General features: G+C 41.2%; 1 protein-coding gene across 1 annotated transcript in view; it reads right to left on the reverse strand.

Moving 5' to 3' along the window:
• The window catches only part of LOC112560064 (rho GTPase-activating protein 7-like), a 58,011-nt gene that overhangs the window by 7,520 nt on the left and 36,996 nt on the right, over positions 1-13,495 (reverse strand). The window contains 11 exon segments of the mRNA XM_025231637.1: positions 254-442; positions 582-707; positions 962-1,128; positions 1,598-1,744; positions 1,937-2,122; positions 2,703-2,833; positions 3,261-3,386; positions 3,556-3,977; positions 4,322-4,547; positions 8,133-8,550; positions 8,552-9,691. Of these exon segments, the coding sequence (XP_025087422.1) occupies positions 254-442; positions 582-707; positions 962-1,128; positions 1,598-1,744; positions 1,937-2,122; positions 2,703-2,833; positions 3,261-3,386; positions 3,556-3,977; positions 4,322-4,547; positions 8,133-8,550; positions 8,552-9,691 (3,278 nt within the window).

Consider the following 13,495-nt stretch of genomic DNA (forward strand, 5'->3'; position numbering starts at 1 on the left):
AAAGTTAAGAACAGCCCTGAGACAGGCAGTAACTGACAGTGATGGAAAGATAGGATAATCTGCAAAACAAGACTGCCCAAGATGCAAAAACAAAAAAGAAAGAATGCATAAAAAATTCTATGGACAGTTTGCCAACCCTTTTCCACAGCATCTTTTACAATGCCGCAACAATCCCAGGGATCGCTTTGAATTATAAAGTAAAATCAAAGTGTTGCAATTCAGCAAAGCAGAGTGAGGATGAATGAATGCTCACCTGAGATCTGTGCGTGCTATATAAGTAAGGCGAGAGCGACCTGAGCCACAAGGTTCCATGAGGAAGGAGGTACCCAGCTCCACAGCTCGCACACCATTTTCCTGCTGTCTGCCAACAGGTGCTCCTTCATGCTCCACTGACTGCGACACCACTGCACATGCTTCTTTTGCTAAGTCTGGCCGCCAGTATCTGAAATACATCAACACAAGGTTAACACAATCTAGCTGACCATTCTCTGAAATACAGGCTGTAAACTGAAGTCCTCTTTAATGCAAATTTATGAAAACCATTAAATAATCTATGAAAAGTAGCAATGAGCTAGCATTACCTTAAAACAGTGAACACACGAGGTGGGTGAGGAGCCATGCAATTCAGAACATACTGAAAAACATCAGCATGGCGATCAAGCCGTTCAAGAACCAGCCAGCTCAGAAGATCGTCATCCCAGGTGTGGCTGGGGAAAAAATAAAAAAAGCCTCAAATTATTTCAAAATTTTAACTCTTACTGTATGGTGTATGATCGAATGATCCATTAAAACTTTTGACCCTTTAGAAAGTATTTACTCTTTTGACTAAGTAATCTGACAGTCTTGACATGTCTGCTTGTGCTTGCTGTACTTCTGCTAGGGGATCACCAGCATATCCACATCATGATAATTAAGTAACAACACTTAACAATCACTCAAACAGCATTCAGATCCCCCATACCGTTCATGAAGAATGCGATTGAGAACTTCAATGGGAGGCGCCTCGATTTCCACACTACACTTCCACTGTTTCAGAGGGTGGTTGTCTTGAGGCTTTCTGTACATTACTTCTATGCCAGTTAGATTGATGCTAGCAACTATCCATCCACGGTTCTTGTCATGCACCTCCTGAGAAAGATTTGATATCATCAAATGACATACTTCATGGTACAGATGTTTTACCACATATTCCAAATGGAGGAAAGTTTTAACTTTTAAAATGTCTGCAAATAAATATCCTGGACAATTTGCAATTTGGGGCAAAAGTTTAACAAGCAATGTAATTAAATACAGCATGGTATTTTTAAAAAACTGAAGTCCCAAAGTACACCTTAACTATTCTTCTAAACAATATCCTTCTCACATATTTGAAAAAGACAATTTTTAATCACAGCGTTGTGCACCCAAGACACATCAAGTATGTCTATCTATTAAAAGCTTAAAATACTAAAATAAAAGCAGAATTAGAAGATCCTCCCCATAATTGACCCTATATATTTCCTCTTAAAATCTTTTTCTGTACTATAGAGCTAATGCCAGCTCCATCACACTAATTGTTAACCAGTTACAAATTATGCATTACATATTAAGTATTTACTTTGAGAAGCACTTGTATATGTTCCTCTCCAAATGACCGGAAGTCTGGGCCAGGTTGCTGTGGGGTGGCATAGAATTCATCCAGATGTACGGGTTCCATGTTGCACAAGGTTGACAAGTGCAAGCGACTGTATGTAGAAGATGGCACCTGCATGCATGCACAAGTTATTAACCGACCTTTCCAGAAAAGGCCTTCACACACACACACAAAGTAGATGTTCTAACTATAAAGTAGGGGGGATAAACCATTGCATCAACATGAAATTAAAGTTTGAGGTTTTGTTGATAAAGGGGAAGTATTTCTTTTAAAAAAAATCACAGAATCTAAGAATTCACTTACCATGAAAAGTTTCTTGCAGTTTGTGATCATAAATGTGAAGCACTCATGGACCGCTTTCTGCTCTAGAAGTTCATGCTGCTCAGGAATGCCTGGATTTTTGCGCTGTCGTCGTGGACTGTTAGTCAGTGACCCCACAAAATTAAACAGTGATGGTGCAAAGCAGACGGCCAGATTGCTTGCAGTCATCTGAGCACAGGAAAGAAAGAGAAGCTGCATTAGTAAATGGAACATCCTACATGAAGAACACGAAGAAGAAGTGCACCGACTTCCACAAGTTGCAAACAACATGCAAATGAAGGCTGCTGTGAAAACGACATCTCACCTCTATTGTAAGAGTAGCTGCCTAATGCAAACTTGTCTGAACCAAGTAACAAAAACTGACAAACTTGGTTATTTTCAAAGGGTGCAGAGTTGTGAGTTGCTATGGAGGGGCAGTGGAGGATAGAACAATCTCAAGCTGTAATACAAAGTAGTTGGCTCTCATATGACATGTTTCAGTTTGTTATATAAGCAGATTTCTCAGGTTACAAGGGCAGTAATTGTTTAGTTTTTCCCTTATGTTTACATCTGAGAAGGTGGAAAACAACTAATGGTACTAAAACAATGAGTACAAAATGATGCGAGTAACACCACCGTAACAAGCATGTTTATGATGAAGTACTGTCACAACATGTCTGTGATGAAGTAATGCTGTCATAACATGTGAGCTTGCAAGAAAGAAATGCTAACTACAAGAAGTGATATTCTATTAAAGTCTCTGAGGCACCTGGTGAGCATCCGCCTGTTGGGCAATGTCACTAAGAAACAGCAGCAGACTGTATAGGACCTCTTGGTTCTCCTCTGGCAACAAGATCACTGCATTCTGAAGAGCCTCGAGCCGCTGAACTTCAGGCACATCTGTTATCAAATGGTAACACACAGAAACCACAATATCATTTTATTGTGACTGGTCCACGTAGTAACAACTGCTCTTGACTTCATATAAATTATTAGTTACACCTGCACTGACCCTTTTTTCACTTGCCCGCTCTCTCCCCATTGACTGTGATGCCGAAACCAGGAAATTGAAGATATGGTTGTGCAAATTAAGACAAGACAGTCTTCTTACTTCTTGCTTCTACTGTAAGAACTACTTTTACGTTGCTGGGAATACCGACTACAGCAACACTTTCGAACACAAGTTAAATTCTTTATCTGCTAAATATCATCTTTCATTAAGAAGCTGCTAACTCTAAGAAAATGCTTATAGAATCTCAAAAATCCTATGCACATTCAAGTTTTTGTATACAGACACTCACACATTTGTTCACACACAAGAACTCACAAGTAAAGATGCTGCGGAAAGTCTCAGACAGTTTGTTGGTAAGGAGGCACTCTGGCAGCTCACGGAAATATTGTTTCAGCAAGTCCGCAATATCATACGGCTGAAGCTCATCAAAGTTGATGGAATCTACAACACATATAACGTGCTTCCAATTATTCCAATCGTTATTTCTGCCATTACAATATCTAATGAGCAGAGATTATTGGAAACTTTTTTTCCAAAATAAAGTTTAAAGCATTTATATTTAACAACTCTGGGTAGTGATGCAACCTTATTCAGTGAAGATCATAATTACCTGGGTAAGCCTCCACCATGTCCCGCAATTTCTGAATACGAGAACGGACCCCGGACTTTCGGAAAATTCCCACAGCTGTATGTGCTGTACGGCGCAGATACCGCATGGCGTACAGCACACACTGGGGCAGAGGCTGGCCTGTTCGCTGCTGCATTACCATCAGAGGGACACCAAACACATTCTTGCCATCAAACTGCCGTGATTTGTTGCGTTTCATGAAGCGTGGGACACTCCAGGTCCACTGGGAGCGACTAGCTGGGGAACACTTTTCCATGATAGCTGTCAATCTCAAAAGCGAGAGCTGCCGTAATGGTAAGAGCTGACAGACGGACAGTCCCCAGACCTGCAAGTCCTTCATACTTATACTGGGCCTGTGGCTTTTCTGAAAACTATGCCAACGGAGTTTCTTGTGCTTGCGTTCACTGTACACAAAAGCAAAACAAAAAACTAGTAATGATTTTTTTTTTTTTTTTTTATTCTTATTTTTCTAATTTTTTCTTTATTAAATTCCTTTATTTAAAGTTTTTTACTTCATGCTTAAGATTTTATTTGTGCAGCATATTTTTATGCTTGTAGTTTAACCACTAATTGTGCATCATAAAGCATCAGCTACAAAAAGAATAAATTAATTAGATGAACAGATGTTACAATAAATGAATTGAAGGTGTCTGACATATCCTGTCCTGTTAGGTTATTTCAAAAACAATTAGAGTTGTATGTATAAAAGTAATATAATGGCAAAATGAAACAAATCACACCCGCTGACCTGCGTGTCAAGGAAGAGCCAACACCGGAGTCTCGTCGCTCAAGAGATGGTTTCTCAACCTTCTCTTGAGAATCATTGGGTGAGACATCATCTGCATCTTCTCCTTCACTCAGGTCATGAGAGGAGTTGGAATTGCTGCCTTCTTCATCGTCTGGGGTCTGGGACAAAGACGGCTCTTCCTTGGCCGAGATTCCTTCAAAACTGTGATTCTCATGGAGAAGATCGTCTGCAGACAATGATCAGTGGAACTTAGGCTAAGCCAAGTATAAAATTATTTTCAAATTAGTGAGTTTAGTTCATATTAAAAAACCATAATAAAATCTAAGCAATATATAACAATCAAACGCCTTTATAGCAATTAAACGCCCCTTCTTCATGATCCACTCATCATCTCTTGCATTTTCTACATTATTCATTCTCTCTCCACAATTGACTTCGTTACTGTGAGGTCATAAAGTAGAAGTGCCAGGAAGATGTACAAGTTCTACAACCACTTGCTAGCATCATGAGGTCTACAAGTGCACGAGTCCCAAGTTCTTTAGGTATATGTATGCCACTCAACTTGTATACAAAGCTATGCTACAAGCACACTCATTTTATAAAATCCATAGCTATAAATTCTGTTTGCACAAACACAGAGACCCATCATTAATGGGGATGGAGGAAGTGTACATTTGTGTATAACTACAGGTGGCAGCCAAGAAATGTCCCTACGCTCCTCAAATCCACCTCAAAATCTTTTTAAGAAATTTCCAGTTTACCCACAAAATCCACATTAACAAGTGCTCTGCTCCCCATCTGTTATGGTTAACATACCTCTAACCCTGCAAACCCATAATTTTAATCCAACCCCAAACCTTGAGCTATCCCTCACCCAAAACCTACACCCCCATTTAACCTCTCAGGTGCCTGTAATACACACACATAATAAAGATATTTTCACCACGCTGACACTGTTATTGCTTACAATTCATACAGTGGAGTTATGGGTGCTTGTAATTCCAACAAACAACACCTAGAGTAAGCTGCGATACTTAAGAATGTCACTGAAGCACAGACACCCATCCCACACAGATACTCTTCCTTGTAATATAACTTATCTCCCATCCCTTTCTCTCTCACAGACCATCTCTAGACAGTCCCTATGCAGCTTCACACATCTATCACTTCAAAATAAAATGCACATTTTCTGTCAAATTAAAATTAAATTAAAATACAAAATTTAGTTCAGATTTTATTTAAAAAATGTTTATGATTCATTTATTCATATATTTGCTGATGATAAATACGTACACTGTTTAAACTGTCTAGGTCTTCCTCAGAACTGACAAGATCAAATATTCAAAGAGACTTGACAGATTTATGTGTTCTCCGTCTCACATGTAGGTGTTTGTGCAAAGATATATGCACAGTCTCTGCTGCACTTCCCCTTTACCTGGCGTGTGCATTAAAGTCTTTCCTGTTAACTCCTTGAGCAAATGGAAAAACTAACATGAACTTTCAGCTGAAGGTTCATGGTGCATTCAAAGAAGCCCCAGTGGATGCCAAAAAAAAAAAAATCCTGATTTTGAATTAAGAGTGTTGTAATGTAAACATCCCTTGTAGCAGCCACTGCTCCTGCCATTTGAAGCTGTTATGTGGCTAACACTTCTGTTCACTACTCTCTGCCCACTGTGTCTGGCCACATAAGATCACCTGGTGTCATACTGGGATAAATTTGTTATTAAGAACCAGAACTATTTGTTATGCTAAAATAGAATAACAGTCTTTTTCTGGTTCAATAAATGCCTTGTAATTAGTAAAAGCCAAAGAATTTTCGTCTGATCTTGTAACTGGTTTCCTTCTGTTTATCCTGTATGTGCACACATGATATCAAGATATCAATATTTTCTGAACTAGTATACGACACAAGAACAGGGAGATTTATGTAAGCAATTTGTTGGAGTTAGGCACAGACAGGGGAGGAATGTAGAATGTTTCTAGTAATCACAATGTAGAATGAAAAGATCACCTCATATTTTCTAGTACAGAACAAGTAGAAATGTAGACTGTATCTAGTAATCACTCTGTAGAGTGAAAAAAATCACCTCGTACTCTCTACTAGAAAAATGCGGAGCTGAGCAGACACGGATAGAAGGTTAAAAAGAATGTGGGCAAGCAAGTAGGCTGAAGACAAACATAAACAGGTACGTACAGGTAATTACTAGTAGCTGTTCCAGCTATCATGTCCCCAACACAGTTTATATGCAGCCTTGAAAGTTCCTCCAGCTCTTTGCAATTGAGAGCTGGTGCTGTTTAAATTACCCAAAATTAACCACAAGTGCATCAATTAACATGGGGACTTGTTTAATGGATGAGCTGCCATTCAAATGATCCTTGTGCTTTCAAGTGCCCACACTGATCGTCACTCGCATATTCAAAACTTTTGTCTGGTGACAATTCCTGTAAGACTGATCCATTTCGTCTTTTTTGATGCGAGACTTCAAGGGCTGTACATTAATAATGAGCTATAAAACTAAGTTTGCTTTAACACCACAACAGTTAACACATAGGAACAGCTAAATATACAGGTAAGTAGATAGTATACAGAGATAGGAACAGATGCAAAGGGGAGTTTGCTGTACAGATTATATCTGATAAAGATAATGAAACCTAGTTATCACACAAGACACCCGATGGCCTGGTCTGATTGTGTCAGCTTCACAAACATCTGGCACTCTCCAGTGTGACACAATACCAGCGGGAGTTCCAAGGGCAATGGAGATTACTGCTAACAATCTGCCACGCCTGAGAGCACTTCACAAGCTGCAGCAGCACTCTGGTAAACTTTCCTCTCCCTTCTTACTCTCAATGCCTTGGTGCAAAAATCAATGATGAAAGGTCCAAGAATGATTGTGATTCTACTGGAAGCACAGCAATATTGTACAGATCAAGGATGTTCTCATTCTATGTTAAATAATGAGGGCCCTCAGCTAGCCAGTCTTCATAACTAAGAGTAGTTTATTTTGAACTGAGAACTAATTGACAGATGCAAACCAGATTTATAACCTTTGGAGCTTGACGGATGGTAACCACCAGAACAGCATGACTGGCATCAATGATGCATCATTTAATGGAAAGTCTTTTCATGTAGCTCTCGCAATCTTACATTATGCCAAAGCAAATAAAACATCCATGACACCTAAATTAAACTCAATTGCTAATAATAATATTAAAGTTAAATATTAAATATAAATATGCAAGTGAATGTCTTACTGATGTACATGATTGCTTTCAGCTTTCAGCAGTCTGACTACCAATTTAACCATCAGAAGTTATTAAAAAAGAAAGAACATTTTAATCATGGTCAATGATGACATACAAGAGAGCAGTATTCTATTTATTAGGTTTTCATGGTCACTGCTACGGTTTCCTGATGTCAACACCATATTATTACATCTCCACAGTTACTAAATTATGTGTAATCCTTAACTATACAAGAGTCTACAGAATTTTGCAAAGACCATGTCAATGTACTTGTGTTGTTTAAAACTCTTCAGCATCCGCAAGAAAAAAATTCATTAATACAGACTTACTTATGCTGGAGTTTCCAAAGAATCCTAAATTAATTCTATACATCCCAGCTTGGTATCTGGCAATTTAATAGCTAGTATTCCAGCAGTTACATATGTTTATTTAATAAAAAGACAATGCCAATATTGGGTTTTAATTAAGAAATCTCTCAACAGCAATTAATTTTGTGATCATGGTATATTTATCCTATCGTTTCAACTAAATGAAACAGTCTACTTTCATTTCTAAATTTACTTACTGATTTCCAATAGGATTTGGCTCTCAGCCATGCTGCTGTCTTGTGTGATGTCCATGCTGTAGGTTGCTTGTGAGGAAATCTCACAGACACCACTTTCAGATGTAACATTTGTGTTTGTATCCTGGAATGAATGTTGCTTACCATCCTTCAGTTGTTCATACATATCAAATTCACTGCCTGAACAGTTCCTAATGCAGTCATCCCCTGCAATCACACGATCAAGGTCACTGATTTCTTTGTACAGTCCCTTCAAGATGGTGTCAAATTCACTTAGAGTTGTTCTCTTCGCCTCCAACCCTGGGCTTTTACCATCACACTCATCAGTCACATGGGCACTGGGAAAGGTGTCTTCATTACCAATTACTGCATCCTGAATACATACCTGACCATCTGCCTGCAAATGGTCATTTCTGTCCTTTGTCAGATGTTGATCCCAAAGTCGCATTTAATGAATGCATAGGTGAATGACAGGTGTCAGGCTCGCTGCTGATGGACACATAATCTTTGCAATGATGCACTGGCTTGGATGCCTGTGATGGGTGTGGTAGGTTGTCATACATGCTAAAACGATGTAATCCCAAGGAATCATCAGCGCACACCCTACCTACATTCAAATGCTTCTGCTGCTTGTTCACTGGGCGATGACCTGTTGATGTGGGGCTGGTGTTGGTATCGATGTAGCCATTGTGCAAGAGGCGTGGGAAGCTCCCTGGCTTGTGGTCCTCAGGAAGCAGAAAGATCTCCAGCAGACTGTTTTCCCCATTGTTTCTTCGTGAATCACTCTCATGTTTGCTGCCATGCTGCTGAAAGATGGCTAAAAGCTGGGAATGTGCTGCATAGTACTCACTCAAGGATGACTCTGATTTGCTTGCAGAATGAGTACATGCACTGGGATCATCAGACAATGAAGGAGATGTTGCAGTGATAGGAGTCACTGGGGACACTAAAGGTGATGACTCTGTTTTGGAAACTTTGTCTCTAGGGTATATGGGAGTGGACATGCCTGTGGAAGATGGAAGTCTGTTTGCAGCATCAGGGAGGCTCAAATCCATGCACTTCAAATGCTGTAGCTTGGCTTGCATGCCCTCCTGGTCTGTCACTACAGGACCACTGATCTCCACAGGACTTAGATGAACTACATGTCTTTTGGGTTTCCTTTTGAAGGAGTCCATTTTCTTCAGGGCACTTTTGATGCGTTCGCTGGCAGACCTGCGCAATCTGGGGCTGACAGGAAAGAAATGAGATGAAGATAGGGTTTGCTCTTTAAACTCAGGGACAAGGGGCACTTCCAACTGGACACTCGGACCAAGTCTATCTTGCACAGTCTCAATGGAAAGTGGGACACAGGGCATCTTGTTGTCCAGCAAAGGGCTATCATCTGTGTGAGACCCACTTTCCTGGTCTGCCAGTAAGCTGTCATGAGAGATGGTTGGATGCAAACTTAACTCAACAGCCTCGTTGTTAACTCCTTTTCGGGACCATCGCCTCACATTTTTCTGATACTCCCAGCGGTCACTCAAGGCGCATAAGTCTTCTTCATCTGACTCATCATTTGTCTGCTGAGGAAACAATTTCACAAATTTAAAAAATGGCAATGAAGATAAGTAGACAATGTCTATCTTTAAATTAAAAAAAAAAACAGTTAGGAAGACAATGTCCTTCATCTAATTGATGCAGTAAAATAGACACTGTCCTTTGTCTCTACATTTAAATTAAAAACAAACGATATAAGAACAGAAGGAAAGACACTTTACAATGTTACCACGTGTATCCATATAAATGTAAATTTATGCTGTCCTTTGTATCCATATAGGCTATAATCAATGTTGCCAAATGTATCCACATAGATATAAATCCTTTTTTCATTCACAAAATTTTACTGCCTTTGATATATGTTTCTTTCCATGTAACACATGTCGTCAAGGAAACCACAATGGTGGATCAAAGTATACAAGGAAAAAAATATTTCTATGGATATATATAAATTCATCTATGCAGATACAAATGACAACACTGATTTATATGTACATATCTATATGTTGGCTTGCGTATCCATACAGATATAATTCAACTTTTAAAACATTTACCAAATTTTACAGCTTTGGATATGCTTTACTGTAATTTGTGTCCTCAGGGGAAGAAAATGACAGTGAGGTGGATCAAAGTATACAAGCAATAAAAGGATCGTTTATAGAACACATCAAATAATAACAAAAGTAAAAATACACTACTCTTATGCAGCGCAAATCCTGTGAAATCTATGTCTTTAAAAACACACACACATACACAAACATGTGTGCAACACATACATAACGATTAAATCCACATATGCAATGCCTTGGATAATTGTACAGAAAGAATATACAAACCTATACACTAGACAAAAAACAACAAAGGGATCTCTTAAGGAAATGCCAGCTCAAAGAGATGTTACTAGCTGAGATCTAGAACACCTGAGAGTAGGTGGATTTCTCAGCTCAACAGGCAGCAACTTCTAGGAACTTGGGGCGACAAAACTAAATAGGGTTCAAAAGACTTTGAGTTTTTCCCACCATAGAACAGAGACAGCAGTCAGGATGGTAAGCAAACAACGGACAGATATGGGAAATAGACCCTTCAAAAGGCTACGGTGAAGATCTTCAGTATGATAGCATACACTGAAGACTTGAGCAAGTGCATAACATGTTTATTGCTCATGCCTTGATCTTCACAAAACAAGCCTTGAATCATTATTTTGAACTATGTGCAAGTGTGCTGTCTGCAAATGTGCATTGATATATGGCATAACATCTAATGTGAAAACATGTTTGCATAAAACCTCTCTAAAGGATTCAACTAAATCTTAATTTTCAAATTAGGAACTATTTAGCTACAAACATAAGACCAATTCTTTTTGTGACAGAGCAAAGTTAATTTATGACAGGGTGAAAATTTGCTTAGTGACCACATGGACAAGAGAGCAGACAACAGCAACTTCAACTTTTGTGACCTTCTGATAAGGTAAACATATCTCCTAAATTTTAAAGAGAAAAAAAACGGAGAAAACGTCAAGAGAAATAGACCTAAAAGAAGCTATTATACATGATAAATAGAGCAAACCTCAACTATCGACCATCAGACAGCTGTGCACTAGTGAAAATGTTGAATGGAACTGAGTAAACACCACTAAATCCAGTCATGGTCACCCGACAGTGCATTCTACAAGAGAGGGAAAAATAACCAGAGCTGGCTAAATTTCAAGAGCTTGTAGCTTTAAGTTACTTGATCAAGTCACCTAAATCCAGGCAGCACTTAGGCTAAGCACAAGGGTGATATCAATGTTACTGTCACACATAAGCCCTAAAGACACTTCTCTGGTAAATGGATATGCCAGCATGCATGTATGCACGCACATACATCGCTGCTTAGAGTATATGTGTAGGTGTGCATGCATCTGCATGTGTGTTTGAGAAAATGAATGTGTGTGAAGGAAGGGAGAGAGCGTAAGACATAATGTACTTGATCAACACTGACAATGTCTCTACTTACCGCCCAACTACAGGCCATGCTTATTAATTGCTAACTAACCTAAATACCACCACGACAAATACCATCTAGGTCACAGTCGACCCCCCTTCACTGTGAGGTTACACAACGCGGGTGTCACCAAAGGTAGAAGGGGAGGAGTCCATGACTAGCCCTGTCATCTAACTTTTCCTATGCTTAATTCACCACTCGCCCTATACACTAGGACACTATGCACAATGCACTGATTCAACCGCCCAGTCGGTCTTCGCCTGCGTGTACCAACAATAACTGCCAGCCACAACATTTCCTACCATGCAACGGCCATGCCTCGGGTCACGCCCACTCCGGTGCCAGAACTTGAGGAGGGTGGGGTGGACAAGGGGAGCAGGCCGGCCTTGGGTGGGGTGGGAATCACACACAGGAAAACCAGTTCGGACGTTACGTTCTGAGACCGGAAACGTGAGCTGGTGGAGGGAGGGGGAAGTGGACAGAAGTCTTCTGGCTGCCACGTCGAGAGAAGCTTGCTACTCCCCCATCCCACCCATGGGACACGTGGCACAAGTGACCCGCGGCAATTATCTCTCTTATTAGTGCGCTGGTCATCTAATCTTCCTTGCCGGAAGGTAAACGGAGAGGTGAGACGATAACCTTCCGCGCCGTTGGCTCTAATCTTGAATTTGTCTCTAGTTGTAGGGGTGGTGGTGAAGGGGGAAGAAGTAGTCTTTAGAAGTGTCACGGGATACACGTACATGTGTGTGTCTGTGCAGTCACATCGCTACTGATGGCCAACTGATCTTCGCGAATCGCGGGCAGATAGCGTAGTCCGTGTAAAAGAAACTCCGATCTTGACTCCGTCTTTCACGCCAACAGGCTGCCAAATAGGCAAACAGGCGACAAAAGACTACAAGCCTGCCAGCGTCTCCTGCCCCACCAGCCTGCCCCACAGACGCGGTGCCACTAGCACCCTGTCACGTCACTACATACACTGCACGCACTGCACCAGAACCCAGCCTGGTGCACTTCTATGCTGCTCCACTGGAACGACCTACAGGCAGGGGCAGAGGGGTCCAGTTGGTAGAGAGCATTTTGCTACACCCTCACCACCACCACCACCACCATCACCACACTTGCGGCAGTCCCCACCCACACACACACATACAAAATAACGCACACGTACCAGCTGTGGATGGTCGCCGGTGGTGATGGTTCAGCCAGGGCCAAGCTGAGGATTGCATCATTCGCAAGCCGTTGACGTCGCCGTCCACGTCGTACTCCTCCACTGGCTCTACTCCCAACGACTTTCCCCTCACCAAAGACTATGCCACGGTCGAGCTCCTTGCTTTTGTGTGTGTCCGTGTGTGCGTGCGTGCGTGGTGTCAAGGGACGCAACGAGCGCTGCCAGGCCGGCGCAACACTAGCGGGTCCCCCACCCAGTGGTGCGACAGCTGGCGGTGTTAACCCCTTCACCGCTCCACGCTGAGTCCAGGCTGGCGCGCGCCTCACAGCCTTCCTACGTCAACGGTGCCTACAACAGCCGTCTCCAGAAAGCAGAAGCTGCACGCTTCCTGACGTTTTGAAATGCCCGCCGAGTTTTCTTTCCACTTTCCAAAACTGCCGCCAAACGGCCGGGTGCATGGTGGTGCTGATGCTAATTCTAGCTGTCGGCTTAACTACTGGTTGTGTTCTATTTTAGCTGATTAACTGGTCGGCATCCAGCTTCAGAGGGCTTTACGGTGTGAAACGGTCTTTGAGATATGTAACGAGTTACAGTTATCGTTTCTGTTGCAAATACGGTGTTTATTAAAAATTAGCAGAAATCGGGTCGGGATGACGACGGGGGATGACAATTGGAGTCA

This window comes from Pomacea canaliculata, linkage group LG3, assembly GCF_003073045.1.
Source record: "Pomacea canaliculata isolate SZHN2017 linkage group LG3, ASM307304v1, whole genome shotgun sequence".
NCBI lineage: Eukaryota > Metazoa > Mollusca > Gastropoda > Architaenioglossa > Ampullariidae > Pomacea > Pomacea canaliculata.